At 38.6% G+C, this 19,289-nt stretch overlaps 1 protein-coding gene across 2 annotated transcripts in view; it reads left to right on the top strand.

The window, feature by feature from the left end:
* The window catches only part of dym (dymeclin), a 104,588-nt gene that overhangs the window by 8,181 nt on the left and 77,118 nt on the right, over window positions 1-19,289 (top strand). For both annotated transcript variants that reach the window (XM_048166416.1, XM_048166418.1), the window contains exons 5-8: window positions 2,726-2,859; window positions 5,187-5,259; window positions 11,281-11,406; window positions 14,155-14,294. In XM_048166416.1, coding sequence (XP_048022373.1) covers window positions 2,726-2,859; window positions 5,187-5,259; window positions 11,281-11,406; window positions 14,155-14,294 — 473 coding nt within the window. The remainder of the gene's footprint in view (window positions 1-2,725; window positions 2,860-5,186; window positions 5,260-11,280; window positions 11,407-14,154; window positions 14,295-19,289) is intronic.

Here is a 19,289-nt window from a genome sequence, read left to right as displayed (position 1 = left end):
AAATTGCAGCTCATTACGTTTATTTATTTGCACATTCCATATGTATGCAGAAACAAATTGTGTGTTTGGTATTTTTTCAAAAATATTATCATAATTAATAAATAAAAAAAAAAAAAATCTTTGGGATAAGTATCTGTAACGAGGTCAGATGTGGGAAGAAGGAGGCGGGAACCGGCGAACGTTCAACAAAAGTTTAATCTCCAAAATAAACAAACAAAACGAAAGTAATGCCGGCAGACCCTCGCGGACGTCTGCCGGCCACACAAACATAATAAAACATAACATAAAGTCCAGGCCTGGTCCTCTCTCGTCCTTCACTGTAGTCGCTCCTCCTTTTATGCTCCCGGAGCTCCTCCGTGAGGGACTCAAGGCCGGTGCGCCTCCCAGGTGAAGCTCATTAACACTCGCGCCACCGGCCTCGCGCCGTTCCCTCACGGCTCTCGCCCGCCCTGGTCGCCACATACCCCCATCGCCCCTCGCAGGCCGGGGGTACTCCCGAGACTGCGCTCTACTCCCCCCCGGGGCCTGTCTCGGCGGCCGCAGCACCTGGGGGAAAAAAAAATTCTGGGTCCGGTTCCAGACACACTGCCGCTCGGTCCTCAGCCTGCCGAGAGGCTTTTCCTCGCGGTGCCACATGCGATGGCACTGGACGCTTGGTGGACGGCCCGATCCTCGACCGCCTCCTGGCGGCCGGCGATGGCTCCTCCGACTGAGGGCAGCCGGCAGCGAGTCCCCCGTCCCTGCTCCTCCCCTTAATGGCGGACGGCAGCAGGCTCCGGCCCACGGCGAACGGCGGCGACTCCTCCGCTCCCTCCTGGACGGCAGCCACCCCACCTCGTCCCAGGAGCACGGCATCCGGGTCTCCGTCCCACCTTTCACTAGGCTCCAGCACCACCGCCTCGGGCAGCCTCTCGCGGTCTACACACACTCCCGCGCTGCCCGAACTCCGCAGCACCGCGATCCCCCTCAGCAGCGAGGGCTCTTCGACAGCATGTCCCTCCTTCCTCCCGGGTTTCGGCACCAATGTAACGAGGTCAGATGTGGAAGAAGGAGGCGGGAACCGGCGAACGTTCAACAAAAGTTTAATCTCCAAAATAAACAAACAAAACGAAAGTAATGCCGGCAGACCCTCGCGGACGTCTGCCGGCCACACAAACATAATAAAACATAACATAAAGTCCAGGCCTGGTCCTCTCTCGTCCTTCACTGTAGTCGCTCCTCCTTTTATGCTCCCGGATCTTGAGGGACTCAAGGCCGGTGGATAAGTATCTTTTTCTTTTTCTTTTTCTTTTTTTTTTTTAAAGTTATGATCCTTCCAAAATCATTCTAATATGCTGATTTGAATAATATTATTCATTATTGGTGCTCAATAGTTAACAGTAGTTCTTATAAATGTTGAAAACATTTATATTTTGCTGCTTAATATTTTTGTAGATTTTTTTTCCTTTGAACAGAAAGTTCAAATATAAATATAATATATATAATATATATATATAAAAAAGTATATATAGTATATAGGCAAGGCAATTTTATTCATACACAATGGAAATTCAAAGTGCTTTACATAAAGAGGAATAATAAAAATAGAACATAAGGAATAGAAATAACAGTAAAAACAGAATTTTTCTATCTGGATGGAAGAGCTAGGAAGTCTTAGGGAGTTTTTTGTTGTTGTTGTCCATCAGAGCAGATCTAAATGGATCTTCCTCACTTCCTCACAGTTTGTTCCTTCAAACTGATAAACAAAGTTTCAATCTCCCCTTTTGCCAAGACACCTCAAACTGCGCCACACAGCCCTAATCCCCCTTCCGGAGATATCTTATCTATGCAACGCAGTTCAAATTTCCCCTTTGGAAATTTCCCCCTTTGGAAAATGTCCTGACTGTAATCCAAAGATATCTTAACCATGCACCACAGCTCAAATTTCCCCATGGTTTGTCCCCTTATCCAAATTTACCAAATTTTAACCTGATCACAAATGCTTTCTTTCTAATTCTCCCAGCTCTTTCAACCAGACAGCAATATTTAAAATGCATTAAAAGTCAGAATAACAAGATGATACATAAAAGATAGAAAATACATTAAAAATGAAATAAAAACAGGAAAAGGAATTAAAAGAATAAAAAGATAATGCGTATAAAATAAAATGCAAACACTTCGGACATATATATGTTTATATATATGAATATATATATATATATAATGTCTTTTCCCACACTCGCTTTTCTGCGACATTTAGGGCGCGTTAACCAATAACTAATCACTCGGGATTGTACCGTTAAGATGTTTTTGATATGATTTTCCCATGGGAATAACAGCGGCGCAGCCCACAGGATCATACACACACACACCAGAGCCGATGTTTGTGCTCACAGTGTTGCTGCAGCATAAATCCAGAGCAGGGAGTGACCCAGCGCTCCTACAGCGCGTGCATGTGAACTGTCACACGGTGATCCTCTGAGAGAATATTTATGATGTGCTCTGATCTGAACTATGCAGAGATCAAACCCTCAGTCACACATTTGATCCAGGGTCAGCTGATGTGATAGCTGCACATGTGAGCTGTTTCTCAGTGTATGAACTCGTAATGATATAGTAACTACTGACAGCCTGTGTGTGTGTGTTGGTTTAGTCAAGGATGATCCAAAACCACTGACAGGGTCAAGCCACATTTCACAGGCTGCTGTAGGTCAATAATTATCTCTCTCTCTTTCTCTCTCTCTAGTCAGTTGTTCATCTGGCAGGCCCATAATGCTTTGTTTCTGGTGCGCTGTTTGCTGAAGGTCTTCATCAGGGAGATGAGCGAAGAAGAGCTGCACTTACAGTTCTCCTACCAGGAGAGGGCGCCGGGAACCTACGGTATCTTACAGACGCACACATTTTTGATGTGTTTAATTATATTTGACCCTCACAAATACAGTCAAACCAGTACACACAGATAGATTTTTACTTGGTTACTGTACCTAAATGAGAACATGCCTTAGATTCCTGTTGATTGTTGTTGGTGACACTTTACAACAAAGTCTCATTTTAGTTATTGCATTAGCTAACAATAAGTATTAGATATTATTTTACATCATGTGTAAATCTTTGTTAATGAACACGCAATAATTCATGTTGAAATTAACATGAACTAACATTAATAAATGCTAGTTTGATTGCATTTACTATTTTTCGTTGTTTGTTCATGATAACTAATATAGTTAATGTTAACAAATGAGACGGTGTAAAGTATTACTATTGTTTTTATGTAAAGCTAACCCTGCACCTAAACGAAAACTTACCTTTTTTAATAAAAATGTATTTATTTATTTATTTATCATTTTTTATATTTGTAAGTGTTCCAAGATGAAAGAGACGGTGTCCAGAAAGTATAGCTGAATATATTGATCTGTTTTTAGATTAAGCTAGCTATAAATTCTCCAGACTAGCACTAACTGGAACTGGTTTCCTCATTAATATTATTTTGTGTGAATATTTGATGTCCTTTAAGAAACACATCCGTGTTATTTTAGTATTATTTATATACTATTACAGTTTTTATTAATATTTCAAATTACCTTTTATTTTATATTTTCAGTTTTCATGTTAATTTTTTAATTTTTAGTAATTTTATTATGTGCTTTTGTCACTTATTAGTTTTTATATTAATCTTACTATTTAGGATTAATAGTTTTTTATCATTATTAAGTTTTAGTTCAGTTTTAAAGGTGCAGTGTGTAAATTTTAGCGCCATCTAACAGTGGGCTGCGAATTGACCCTTTGCAGGGAGTTTGATTGACAAGCGATCTAACCAATCAGAACGCCGAATCTGCCATTTTGTCCGACAAAGCAGTCAGGAGTTAGAAGATTAACCTCGGTGGAGTTAAACTTGAAAAATGTTGTATATTGACGTCTTTCCGCGTTTGAAACAACATTCATTCTCATGTTCATTCATGTTTATTTGACGTTATAAATGGACTAGTAGGAAGAGATGATCGGTTCACGAGCCGCTTGAGCTGACCACGACCATGGTCACGACACATTAAAGAGCCACAAAACGGTTTTTATTGTTTGAATTTCTTAAAAAAAACTACACAGTTTGAAAGCTGGGACTTTGTTTAATCTCTAAGTAACCTGCTCTGTCTTGTCTGTCGACGTGTTGTCAGTGTCCTCTTTGCTCCGCGATATATTTTTCACTGCGTGTGGCGTGACAGCGCCACGGCTTGTCGGACAAAGCAACAGTAACTAAGGGGGGCGGGTCTTTGCGAAGGGTCAATTGCAGCATAAAGAAGCTATGGTGGCCAACACAGGACAAATATTTAGTTATCTGAGGCAGCAGAGAGTAGCTAGTCAATCAAACGCACTCTGTAGAGCAGCTTGTCCATTTAGGGCTGCTGTAGAAACCGTGGTGTATGTAGATAGAAATTACTCATTCTAAGGTAATAAAAACATATCGGTTCATTATGTAAGGTCTTTATACGCCACTGAACACATAGTTATGTATATTATATTGCTTTTCTCCCAATAGATCCTCCTAAAATTTACACATTGCACATTTAATTTATTTATCTCTAGTTAATCATTTTAGTACTTAGTTAGTTTCCAAGACAGCATTTCTCATTTTCTAATGATCTAATATTTTTATTTAATTTTTATTTTAATTTCTTTAAAAGAACAAAACTGTTTTTAATAGTTTTAGTTTTTGTTAATAACCCTGACAGACATTTCCCATGTTTGACTTCACAAAAGAAGATAAAGTTAGTGTTTTGAAAGAAAGAAAGAGCTGTGAAGCTCATGTGTGTCATGTAAGTTTGAGACTGGCTCGGGTCATTTCCTGATCCTGTTCCCTCTTCTTTTCCTGCACATTTCCTGTCTGCTCTCCAGTGTACTTTTCAATAATAATGGCCAAAAGGCAAAATAAAAGAGCTTTTTCAGCACTAGAGCATTTAAGGTAAACACCAGGAGGACTGTATCTGTCTGTCCATCCTGACAGCTTCTCTGTTGTTTGATGTGTCACAACCCTCAGCCAAATGCTGCCACATCTGAGCATAAGTGTCATCTCTGACCAATCAGAATGAGCATCATACAGAACCAGTGACCTAAAGAAACTTTTCAGAGACTACTTTTACTTTGCTGATGTGTCAGCGTTCCAGTCTCTGACCTGATCGTGATGTGTGTGTGTGTGTGTGTGTGTGTGTTAACAGACTCCATCTGTGAGGATCTTCTGGAGGAGCTGGTCTGTAATTTGGTGCATCTCATCGTTGAAGTGCCGCTTCTGTGAGTACCCAAGAAGAACTTTGTGTGTTTGTTTTGTTCTGGATTTCTCTGTCTTGCAAATACTAAGTGATAAAGTATGTCTCAGCGTGAGAGTGTGTTATTGTCGTGATATATGACGGGTCTCTCACGTACAGTGTGTGAAGGTCAACTCTGACTCAAACAATGAGGTGTCACTGTCATTATTTATACACACAAATATATTTTCAACCATTTTTTTTCACAAAGTTTTCATGAAGTCAAAGCTGTCAAGCATATTAGCACAATTAATCATGCCACCTGATGCATTTTCAAAGTCAAGTCACCTTTATTTATATCGCGCTTTATACAGTACAGAATTGTTTCAAAGCAGCTCCCAGTAATAAACAGGAAAATAACAGAATCAATGAAGCAAACTTCATCATTTATGAGACAAAATTATCTCTCCGGAAGACAATAGTGTCATTATTCAGCTTGAGTCAGTTCATTTGTTTATTCAGTCGAGTTTTCATTGTTGCAAACGTATGAAACAAAGTCATTTAGCAAGGTTGATCAGCAAGGGTAGCATGCACAAAGTTGAACTACTTTTAACTTGATACCGCTTCTTACAAACATGACATTTTGCTCCGGGCACAAACATTTTTTCCATGCTCCCTTTCCATGTTTTTCCACGATCCCTGAGCGCCCGTGTGTCTCATCAGACCTCTGTGTGACCCGCTGTCATTTACACACCTGAGTGGAGGACACCTTCATGCATGAAACCATGATTTATTGAGTGACGCCCTTCACACACACCTCTGTAACTCTCTGCAGAGTCTACACGCAGATAAACACACTGGCACTGCGTCATTTGGCTCTCCTCCTGCATGTTTCCAGTGTTTGTGTGTGCTTTTATGCATTTAAAGGACAGATAGATTTATCCGCTCTGAATGTAAATCTGTTTGTCATGTTCTAGAGTGTTCTTGTGCTCCACCCAGTCTATAATGAGAGCCATATTAAAGCCAGATAAGTTTTGCGATGCTGATCATGATGATGGGTGTGTGTGAGTGTGTATCTCACTGTTCAGTCCTTAAAATGCCCCTCATTTATTTTAATAAAACACATTTGTGATCTTATTAAAGGAGACCTTTTATGACCTTTTAAGTCTTGATTGTGTTTTTGGGCTCTACTAGAACAGGTTTTCATGCTTGAATGTTCATTGTTTTTCTCATATTTGTCATTGTTGCAGCTCCTCTCTTCCCAGTCTGTCAGTAACGCTCTGTTTAGTTCCTCACACCAAGTGTACCAAATAAGGAGGTCTCGGTACGCTTTCAAACGAACTCTGGAACGGTTCACTTGAGACAGTTACAAATAAAGGCACAATAGTTCATAGAGCGAACTTGTCAGTCGTTTTGATGAGTGACGCGGAGAAAACTCTGACCAATAAGAGGACAGTTGTACTCTTACGTGATTTGCTTAAAGGTGCCATAGAATGTAAAATTGAATTTACCTTGGCATAGTTAAATAACAAGAGTTCAGTACATGGTGAGTCTCAAACTCCATTGTTTCCTCCTCCTTGTGTAAATCTCATTTGTTTAAAAGACCTCTGAAGAACAGGCGAATCTCAACATAACACCGACTGTTACCTAACAGTCGGGATCATTATGTACGCCCCCAATATTTGCATATGCCAGCCCATGTTCAAGGCATTACACAAGCCAGTATTAACGTCTGGATGTGCACAGCTGAATCATCAGACTAGGTAAGCAAGCAAGAACAACAGCGAAAAATGGCAGATGGAGCGATAATAACTGACATGATCCATGATATCATGATATTTTTAGTGATATTTGTAAATTGCCTTTCTAAATGTTTCGTTAGCATGTTGCTAATGTACTGTTAAATGTGGTTAAAGTTACCATCGTTTCTTACTGTATTCACGGAGACAAGAGCCGTCGCTATTTTCATTTTTAAACACTTGCAGTTTGTATAATTCATAAACACAACTTCATTCTTTATAAATCTCTCCAACAGTGTGTAATGTTAGCTTTAGCCACGGAGCACAGCCTTAAACTCATTCAGAATCAAATGTAAACATCCAAATAAATACTATACTCACATGATCCGATGCATGCATGCAGCATGCATGACTAACATCTTGTAAAGATCCATTTTGAGGGTTATATTAGCTGTGTGAACTTTGTTTATGCGATGTATTTATAGAGTTGCGAGCTTGGGGGGCGGGGAGCGCGAGAATTTAAAGGGGGCGCAGCCTGAATCGGTGCATATTTAATTATGCCCCAAAATATGCAGTTAAAAAATTGAATAATAAAAAATCTATGGGGTATTTTGAACTGAAACTTCACAGACACATTCATTGGACACCTTAGACTTATATTACATCTTGTGAAAATGCGTTCTAGGGCACCTTTAAACACATTTTGGTACACTTTGAAATGTTGCTGTGTGAAAGCGAACCGAACCAAGAAGAAAATGCAACATTGTAACAAATTTAGTCCCTGTTTTGGAACAAAACAAACAATCCATAGGTGTGAAAACACCCATAGAGAATAACTCCTGGTGGAGGGACTTTGTAGACCTTTTTCATACTCAAACAACAACAAAACACACTAAAGAAAGCATAACAGGACCCCTTTGCACATGATTCATCAGTGCACATTATACTAAAGAACAAGACTCCTCATTAAGACTTTATTAAATCAATCATCGAGTCAGAGTCCTGGACTAGCTGTTAGTGCACTCGCTCCAAATCATAACGGCACACAAAGTATATCCTGATCTCATACCCCATGTCTCTTCCCAGTAATTTTCCATCTCTACACTGTTTCTTTCAAATAAAAGTTTGAAATAAAGCGTGTTATTTTTGCTGGCTCACATGTGTAAGTGGATTGCGTAGTTGTTGTATTGTAACAGATTTCAGTCTGCTGTTGTTGTCCCGTGTCTGTTTTTGTTGCCGTTTGTCTCGTTTCCTTGCTACGTGCTGACCAAGAGAAGTCAGGCGCGGGTCACATTCAGATCCCCGACTTGCTGGTTCCTACGTGTTTTTGAGCGGTTCTGTAGCCGGAGACAGGATTCTTATCACGCTGTTGTGAAGGATATTGTGAATTGTAGCTCAAATTACCACACAGATCAAAACAAGAAATAACACAAAAACATCAGTGTTTATTCTGTGTAAGATGACGATGAATAGTTCACCCGAAAATCATTTATATTATATTATTATATAATATCATTCCAAGCCCATTTTTGCTGTGAAAAATGAAAGATAATGTTTAGCACGATCTTTAGCTGCTCTTTTTCATACAATGAAAACGTATAGTGAAAAAGAGCTGTCCAGAAAGGACATAAATGCACCATAAACTGACTTCAGAAGACAAGAGAAGAGACAGACTGAAATTTAAGACTGTTATTCGCAATTTTGCATATCTGATGGAAAAATGCATTTCTTCTACTTTTGTGTCTTTTTGACTCTGTTCCATAAATGGAACAGATTTGTGATAATATAATTATATTTATGGTGCTAAAGATGAATAATCATGTTGTTTTGTAAGATTGTGAGGGAGTTTTTCCATGCTCTTGAAAAATGAATTTTTGTTATCGGACATTGACAATATTTAAACTCTACAAAACATGTAAAAGGCAAGGCTATTAATAATAATTGTGCAAATTTCTGTGGTTTATTTTTTAATGGTAAGTATTTTTTTTTTTTTTTAAAGTAACAAAAGGTTTATCAGCCCAACGTGGAACCTGCGTCCACAGATTCACGTCCTTCATCCCAATTACATTTATTTTAGTAAAGTCATCTCAATTTAGTACATTTGAGGTTGTTTTCGTTTTGTCCTCAAAATTCTGCAGATTTTCTTTCAAAGTCTTAATTTTCAACATTGCAACTAGATATCTCCATCTCAAAATGACCTGAAATACGATTATAACGATTATAAAGTCGTTAATAGATGATTATATACGATATATTTTTGTAGTGTACTACAATTGCAAAATGAATTTGTGTGATATGTTTTTTTTTTTCTATAATAAGTTGTATTTTAATAACCAAAACAATTCAAAGCACTAAAATAATATTAGAAAAATTGTAATTTGATTTAATATGTTGTTAAGCCTAGTTTGTGAGGTTTGGTTGGTCTCCATTGCAAAAACAGAATCCTATAGGAAACTCTGCATTTGTTATTGTGAATGTAAACTTGCAGTCGTGTGTGTGTTTGTTTGAGAAAGTGAAAGGGAATCATGCCAAGTGACTTCACAGCACTGGGAAGTGGAAGTGAAGTGAGACCTCTGGAGGAAGGAAACAAGGGACAATAGAAAGAAATAGATTGTTCTATTGATGTTGAGTAAGTGTGTGTGTTTGGAAAATGAGAGGTGGCAATGAGTTCAAATTTGCAGTAGGATTTCACTATTTTGGTGATTTTGAATTATAATGTGATCAGTTTGTCTGTTTCATATTTCACCATTTTTCATTTCATTTTGAAAATGTCAGTGCAAAATATTTTAATTTTATGCATTATATAATGCCTTTCCTTTCCTTTCCTTTCCTTTCCTTTCCTTTCCTTTCCTTTCCTTTCCTCTCCTCTCCTCTCCTCTCCTTTCATTTTTCCTTTCCTTTCTTCTCTTCTCTTCTCTTCTCTTCTCTTCTCTTCTCTTCTCTTCTCTTCTCTTCTCTTCTCTTCTCTTCTCTTCTCTTCTCCTTTCCTTTCCTTTCCTTTCCTTTCCTTTCCTTTCCTTTCCTTTCCTTTCCTTTCCTTTCCTTTCCTTTCCTTTCCTTTCCTTTCCTTTCCTTTCCTTTCCTTTCCTTTCCTTTCCTCTCCTCTCCTCTCCTCTCCTCTCCTCTCCTCTCCTCTCCTCTCCTTTCCTTTCCTTTCCTCTCCTCTCCTCTCCTCTCCTCTCCTCTCCTCTCCTCTCCTCTCCTCTCCTCTCCTTTCCTTTCCTTTCCTTTCCTTTCCTTTCCTCTCCTCTCCTCTCCTCTCCTCTCCTCTCCTCTCCTCTCCTCTCCTCTCCTTTCCTTTCCTTTCCTTTCCTTTCCTTTCCTTTCCTCTCCTCTCCTCTCCTCTCCTCTCCTCTCCTCTCCTCTCCTTTCATTTTTCCTTTCCTTTCCTTTCCTTTCCTTTCCTCTCCTCTCCTCTCCTCTCCTCTCCTCTCCTCTCCTCTCCTTTCCTCTCCTCTCCTCTCCTCTCCTTTCATTTTTCCTTTCCTTTCCTCTCTTCTCTTCTCTTCTCTTCTCTTCTCTTCTCTTCTCTTCTCTTCTCTTCTCTTCTCTTCTCTTCTCTTCTCTTTTCCTTTCCTTTCCTTTCCTTTCCTCTCCTCTCCTCTCCTCTCCTCTCCTCTCCTCTCCTCTCCTCTCTCTCTCTTCTCTTCTCTTCTCTTCTCTTCTCTTCTCTTCTCTTCTCTTCTCTTCTCTTCTCTTCTCTTTTCCTTTCCTTTCCTTTCCTTTCCTTTCCTTTCCTTTCCTTTCCTTTCCTTTCCTTTCCTTTCCTTTCCTTTCCTTTCCTTTCCTTTCCTTTCCTTTCCTTTCCTTTCCTTTCCTCTCTCTCCTCTCCTCTCCTCTCCTCTCCTCTCCTCTCCTCTCCTCTCCTCTCCTCTCCTCTCCTCTTCTCTTCTCTTCTCTTCTCTCCTTTCCTCCTCTTCTTTCCTTTCATTTTTCCTTTCCTCTCCTTTCATTTTTCCTCTCCTCTCCTTTCATTTTTCCTCTCCTCTCCTCTCCTCTCCTCTCCTCTCCTTTCTCATTTTCTTTTTCTTTCCCATTTTCTTTTTCTTTCCCTTCTTCTTTTTCTTTCCCTTCCTTTCATGATATTCACACAAATATAAATATTTACAACAACATTTGCATACAGATGATCTTGATGAATAAAAAGATTTACACAAATATAATTTGTTTCTTTTACAATCTTACTGTTTCCATTGTTTTAGAAAAGTGATTTCAACTCAATTAAATCCCTCTTGACCATGGTAAAATCACCATAAATCACAGCAGCGACTGATTTATAGATAAGATAAATGTATGTATTAATGTTTATCCTGTCTCTGTTTCTATAGCGACATCACCTACAACATCCTGTTTGAATCTGTGACCACCCTTCTGGTGCTGTTGTCCTATCAGCTCTTTCACAAGGAGATTCTGAGGGAGGGGCTTATTTATGGCTATCTGACCAAAGGACGATGGTGAGAAAGAAGGATTAACCCATGTTGGGTTTGAACCTACACCCCCATGTCTTTTAACCTCTACATGTACACTGTAAAAACGATTTTTCAAACTTGTAAGTAAAACAAAGATTATTGGAGTCCTTTTTACAAGACAATACTGTTTCAGTTTCTTCTGTTTCTTTCTACTTCCAAATTTCATGTTAAATTCAAAGTGTTATTTGGTGTTTCTATAATTGTGAAATTTACTAGCAATTTCTGATTGAAAATTGTTTCTATACCAGAATTTTTCCAGTGTACATGTAATTTGAGGTACCTTTGTGTATTATACGGTTGACAATATAAATAGACTAGTAATGAAACTAGAATGGTAAGGCACAGACACTCTACACACCTGAATTGACTCGTCTAATTGATCCAGAGTTCCAGCGATGCTTCATAAACTTCTTAACTCGAGAACCAGAGCCAATACAAGTAAAAAGTTGTTGCCTACCGCAGTGTTTTATTCTTACAAAGTTTGTCTCAGTGTGATAATGTGGCCCCCTGACCGGCATTAACAGAAGGACGACTGTCAAGCGCTGCCATTTCATATGCAAATGAGGGTGTTCATTAATTCGCCAGATGCTCTCGTCTGGAGCTTTGCTTGAGTTCACCCGGAGGGCTCGTTTGCATCGCACCAGTGATACTGAGCTTTTAAAGTTCCCTCGTTAGCTCTTCAGCACTGCAGCTGAGCTTGCATGTCTGAGGTCATTAACGAACACTCGTCAAACCTCACGAGTGTCTTTAGGACTGAGACGTACTCTATGCAAGTGCATGAAAGCAAAGACATCCAGCTATACAAGCTACATACTCTCACTTCACAATGCAAATGAGCATTGAAAATACCACCAGTTTCCAGAAACCATTTCCATGCTTCTTTAATTCTGATGTTTTGTCTTGACATTCTTTATGTTCCCAGAGATCACAATGCTAATGTACCAAAAATGATAGTAATTTTGTAAAATGCCCTATAATTTTCTTTTCAAATGGTTTTTCTATGTTCCTGTGATCAAATAAAAACCAACCACGGTCAGCTGTTTTAAATGTCAGAAGTGCTGCTTAAAATGTTCTTATCCATCCATCCTTCTGTTCAACCATCCATCCTTCCATCCAACCAACCATCCATCCATCCAGCTGTCCTTCTGTCCAACCGTCCCTCTGTCCAACCGTCCATCCAGCTGTCCAACTGTTCATCCGTCCTTCTGTCCGTCCATCCATCCGTCCATCCATCCATCCATCCATCCATCCATCCATCCATCTGTCCAACCATTCATCCATCCGTCCTTTTGTCCAACCATCCATCCAGCTCTCCAGCTGTTCATCCGTCCTTCTGTCCGTCCATCATCCATCCATCCATCCATCATTCATTCGTCCTTCTGTCCAACTGTCCTTCTGTCCAACCGTCCATCCAGCTGTCCTTCTGTCCATCCATCCATCCATCCATCCATCCATCCATCCATCCATCCATCCATCCATTTATCTGTCATCCAGCTGTCCTTCTGTCCAACTGTCCATCCGTCCGTCCTTCTGTCCAACTGTCCGTCCTTCTGTCCAACTGTCCATCGTCCGTCCTTCTGTCCAACCGTCCGTCCTTCTGTCCAACCGTCCATCCGTCCGTCCTTCTGTCCAACCGCCCATCCGTCCGGCCTCCTGTCCATCCGTCCGTCCAACTGGCCTCCTGTCCAACCGTCCATCCGTCCCTCTGTCCAACCGTCCATCCAGCTGTCCAACTGTTCATCCGTCCTTCTGTCCGTCCAACTGTTCATCCGTCCTTCTGTCCGTCCAACCATCCATCCATCTGTCCAACCATTCATCCATCCGTCCTTTTGTCCAACCATCCATCCAGCTGTCCAGCTGTTCATCCGTCCTTCTGTCCGTCCAACCATCCATCATCCATCATCCATCCATCCTTCTGTCCAACCATCCGTCCAACCATCCATCCAACCATCCATCCTTCCGTCCAACCATCCATCATTCATTCGTCCTTCTGTCCGTCCATCCATCCATCTGTCCAACCATCCATCCAGCTGTCCTTCTGTCTAACTGTCCATCCGTCCTTCTGTCCAACCATCCATCATCCATCCATCCATCATCCATCCATCCATCCAGCTGTCCTTCTGTCCAACTATCATCCATCCGTCCATCTATCCTTCTGTCCATCTATCTGTCCAACCATCCGTCCATCCATCTGTCCAACCATCCATCAGTCCGTCTATCTGTCCAACCATCCTTCCGTCCAACCATCCGTCCATCCATCCATCCTTACATCCGTCTGTCCATCCATTGTCAAAAATACAGATATTTTGATATGTATTCTAACTGAATGGCACCAATACTAATTTCCGCAGAATCGATACACCAATACCAATAACATGTTTTTGCACTGAATTTTAACTTGTTGCACAAGTTATTTTAGATATTTGTTATTTAGTTGTTACTTTTATGGTATCTATTAATATTTTGAATTAACTTTTTATTTTTATTTTTTCAGTTTTCATTTCAATTTAAGTTTAATTTTGTTATGTGCTTTTGTCATTTGTATTATTTTTTTAACATTTCTATTTAGCTTTAAAGCTAATTTTCCCAAAAATTATACGTTTTCATTTAATATTTATATTTTATTTCAGCTTTATTTCAATTACATAAAACATTTGTAATTGTATCGTTTTAGTTAACAATAACAAGTATGGTAGGTTTGCTAAATCTCTCTCTATTTGTCTCTCTCTGTAGTCTGTCTCTGACGAGTCGTCTGGTGAAGACGCTGCTGTATAACTTCATCAGACAGGAGAAATGTCCGCCCGCCACGCACGTGTTGCAGACGCAGTCAGACGGAGGAGGGCTGCTGTACGGACTCGCATCAGGAGTCGCCAGTGAGTACAAACACACACTGTCCCGATCACCCACACATACTGGTCCTGTTTGCCATCCCTCAAAGACGTCTTAAGCTGTTTACCAGATTTATGAACAAATCATTCAGTCAATCAGCTGATTCATTAAATTATTCCTTCAATAGTGTATATAAACATTCAACTTCACACGGGTGACAGTAGCAATGTTTCCACCCAAGGTTGCGCATTTAACTTATGCTCAAAATTGAAATATCACAAAAAACTTTCTGAATGAAGCACTGTTTCCATCTCATGTATTCAAGAGAACAAAAATCATAATTTCCTGCAAAATTGGCACAAAATATCTATAATAAAAATAGAAGTTGCGCCTCAGAGCGGCAGACGAAACACAATAAATGCTGTCGTGTTATCTTGCGTTCGCATGCTGGTGTTTGGGAACGCAGTCGTGATATCATTTTGATGACAGGCTTTGACTCAGGCATTTCAGAACGACCAAACCAACATTCGAGATGCTGCGATGCGATTTGGTCCACTGTTTAGTCCAATCACATCCTCTGTTGAGGCAAAGTCACATGAGGTTTTTTTGTTTGTGCGTCGAGGGATTTATTCGGTTTCCATCGTAGTTTATGCACGTCATCTTATCGGATAAACAAATTATCCGCCTCAATTGTGCGCATATGTTTTTTATGCACATTTTTAAATTTATGTGCATCTTGGGGTTTCCATCCAGTGTTTTTTATGCAATATCCCGAAATTCGCATAAAAATAGGTGGATGAAAACATAGCTAGTGTTGATGTGTGTTTGTTTGTTATGGCTCAGCAGCATCATTTGCGTAAATGATGCCAGTGTTGTAAGATGAATGTCCGGGTCCATCGAGGTTGAGCAGGGTCTGATTACTCTTTCAGATAATAATATTTGTTTTGGTTGTAAATAAACCCTTCAGTCCTTGAATTTGCATGTGAAAAGTTCCCACATACACCTGATTCTCACGCTCCTCTGTTCAGCTTTGTCTGACTCTAATAAAGTTGTTCTGTTTGTTTGAACAGGCTCTTGTTTGACAAGCCTGTCAAAAACTAAATCCAGAGCACAGGTTCTGTGTGTGTTATTGACAGTTGCGTCTGTCTGTCTGTCTGGTGTCTGGCTCGCTCTGACGTGTCAACGGCAGGACACACACACACACACACACTTTTCATTGTGTGAACTGGACTCTTGTCTTGATCATTTACTTAATATTGAGTTACACACATCCTCATTGTGTGGACTGAATTCAGACCAGTGTCCATCACACACACACACACACACACACACACACACACACACACACACACACAGACTGACTGTCACCAAAACGTACGCAGACACACATTCATGTCTGTCTCACTCTGAGCATCAGACAGAGCTGTGACACACTAACCTATAAACACACACACTTTAATTTATACTTTTTTGGGACTCATTCGTGAAACATAAGCACTATATATACAAATAATGTACAGAGCATTTTGTTTTGATCGTGTTGCATGAGTAAGCATATACTAAACTACTGATGAATGAAAATAATCTAAATAATCGGAAAAACTGAAATGAAATGAAACCAAAAGCAGTGGTTAAAAAGCTAAATTAACTGTGTAATAATAAAATATAAAATGAATAGTTGTTTATGTATTCACTGAGCTATCCAGTTATTTTTGCTTTGAGTTTTTATTTGAGTAATCTTTTTTTTGTTTCATTTTCAGTTTTTCGTTCTGATTTAGTTATGTTTTATGTCTTCTTGCTGTGCTTTTCTTTTTTTAGTTTCAGTTTAGTTATAGTTTTGATTTCATTTCAGTGTAGTAAAATGTTTTTATAATTATTATTTTTAATTTTAGTTTTATAATATTTAATATTCTTGGACATGATGCGGTGATTACGATGTGCAGGTGGTGAAAACTAGCATTGAAACAAAAAAAGATTTTATAAGGTATTATAATATTTATACTTGTGTTATGTTTATTTATGATGAATCACATCTAAAATAAAATGTTTACATAATATATATGTGTACTGTGTATAATTATGTATATTTAAATACACACATGCATGTGTAAATGAGAAAAAAAAATTATATTTATATATAAAACATTTGTGTGTGTATATATATATATATATATATATATATATATATATATATATATATATATATATATATATATATATATATATATTTATATATATTTATATATTTATATATAATGTATGCATATGTGTGTGTGTGTGTGTATACGTATTATTAAAATTTGATATAAAAATGATATTAAATCCAATTTGAAATATATAAAATATTTTGTATTTTTTTGTTACAGTTTAAGTTTTCACTTAAAATTAAATGTTTATGAAATAAAAAGCAAACTGAAACGATCACCACCACTGCTGAATGAAATGAAAACTAACCTGAAGTCTAGTGAATTTGAAAAATGAAATTCCAATCTGAAAGTGCTCTTTTCTGTCTTTTTGTTGCTTCTCTTTCACTATGACAGACACTGTTAGTCAGAAGTGCGATTAATGTCTAGAACTACATGTATCATCGACTGACACTCAGTGGCCAAAAGATACAAAATGAGCTTGTTAACAGCTGTGAGTCAGTGCCAAGATGACGTGCGAATGTGTGTGGAATCCAGACAGTGTGTCTTCATTGTCTGACGGGTAAATCAGGCCAGCTAAATGGAGACACAAGCTCTGTGTGTCAGTCCTGTCACCCACAGTAGGAATTCTGGGCCTGATCCTGTTTCCGCTGCTGCGGGTTGGAAAGATTCAGGCAGGATTAGATGGCCAAAATTCGTCACTCTGGAATTACACGTGCTGGAAAGCCTTCTGGATCATATTAATGCTAGCTTTGACTTAAACGTTTACGGTACTTTCAACGGCTCTATGTCTTCCACCGCCTGATGGTTAATTCGCTCGCAGTAATGAACATTCCGCTGTTGCCTGAGAAACGACTAAAGCTGCCCTAGAAACAGGAATTTGATGGATGACCTAGACATTTATATTTTGTCTATATATATTAAATCAGAACATATATATTACTTCCCAATTTTTTTTTTGTTGCCATAGGTAAAGGTTAAGCATTCAGTCGAGCTTTATTATACTTGGGTGGAAAAGAATCTGTGGAGTTTTTTGGCTTGTGGTCTGTGTCTGTTAGCTCAAACTTCCTGTCTTAATAGGAAATTTGTCAACACAGGAAAGAATATTGTGCTTGACATCATTTAATCAGTTCAAATGTTTTTAATAGATAAAACAGAGCAGATTCATAATGTTGGACACTATATTGAAACAAGAGGAATGTCACACCAAATTATGGAAGCCTGTTTCTGCCACAGAATTAAAAAAAAAAGTTAATTGCGACTTATCTCAAAATTCTGAATTTTACCTGCAATTGCATAGAAACTCCTTGCATTCACATAGCAACTCCCTAGAAACCACTCAACACAGAAACCACATAGCAACCCCCAAGAATCCATTCAGAAAAAAAAGGTAATTGCGACTTTTGCAAGTTTATATCTCAATTCTGAAAAAAAGATTTGAGTCAGAATTGTGAGTTATAAACTCAAAATTGTGAGAAAGTCAGAGTTGCAAGAATATAACAACAGAAAAGAATAGAGATTAAAAAACCTTATTTTTTTTATTTCTGTAATTGTAATTCAGACTTTTTTTCCTCAGAATTGAGATATAAACTTCCAATTGCGAGATATAGTCAATCAATATAAAGCAATTCAGTGAAAAAAGTCCAAATTGTGAGATAAAATTACCTTTTTTTTAACCCTTAAATGCATGACTGTTTCGCCAATCATTCTTACATATTTGGGTCTTTATCGACCCGGATCTATATCTAACACGGAAGGATCTCTACCTGTTGCGATAATATAAAACTCCTCTGATATTAGAGTAACAATTACAGAAGAATAAAAGAAATCATATTTTGTTACCTTTTGGAGCTTGAAAGGGCTCAGTTTGAGCAGATGTTTTATGCCATCCTCACTGTCCTCGTCAGAGCTCATTTCCTAGTAAATTCAGCAAATAATGGGCTCGTTTTATGTTTTTAGGTCACGAATATGAGCCCATTCGCGATCTCAAACGTATTCTCAAAACTATATAATTTTCAGCATCTTCAAAATCAATATTTCGCTCACTAACAGCTTCACCAGATCCATCCAGTAACAGTTACAGTCATATTTGATTGCGTTCAGTACTTGCTCTGCAGTAAATCACTGAGCCATTTCATGTTTCTCTTATTATTTCGTTTTCTGTCTGAATGAATCGTCACTTCAGCATTGTGTATCAGACATTGCCACCTTGTGGAATAAAGGTGAATTACACTTATTCCGTTATCTAAGATTCAATTATTGTTGTGCAGAAAAAATATACTTACACTCATACACACCTCGGGTCGTTAGCGACCCTATACAATTTTTACAAAAAATAAATACAATAATAGGCATTCTTTTATAATTTTATGATTTTTTTTCTTGTTATATTCTTTATAATGAATTGATTGAGGAATACCAAGAAGGTTGATGTCTGACTTTAAAAAATGAATGAGGAGGAGGGTAGTGAATGACGTCCCGGGTCACTAAAGACCCGAGGTATGCATTTAAGGGTTAATTGTGCATTTATATCTCAACAACAAGAACAACTTTTTTCTTGCAATTCCCAGTTTATATCTCACAATTCGGAGGAAAAAAGTAAGAATTATAAACTCAGAATTGCGAGAAGTCGTAACTGAAGAGTCAAAGTTTTTATCTCTCAATTGTGAGAAAAAGGTCAGAACTGTGAGATGTAAAAGTCGCAATTACCGTTTTTTTGGTTCCAAAGCAGAAACAAGCTTCCATAACTGATATGTGTGATTATCCACCCAAAAAAGGGATGAATGATGTACTTAAAGCGATGCTCTCTGGGAAACACTTGTGCTTCATAAATCAGGGTGGTGATCTGTGTGAAGATGGCGTGTTGATGTTTCCCTGAGCTACGATAGGAGATCC

Source organism: Megalobrama amblycephala, linkage group LG18 (assembly GCF_018812025.1).
Source record: "Megalobrama amblycephala isolate DHTTF-2021 linkage group LG18, ASM1881202v1, whole genome shotgun sequence".
Taxonomy (NCBI): Eukaryota; Metazoa; Chordata; class Actinopteri; order Cypriniformes; family Xenocyprididae; genus Megalobrama; species Megalobrama amblycephala.
The sequence above is the reverse complement of the archived record's forward strand: the minus strand, read 5'-3'. Positions and strand labels throughout refer to the sequence as shown.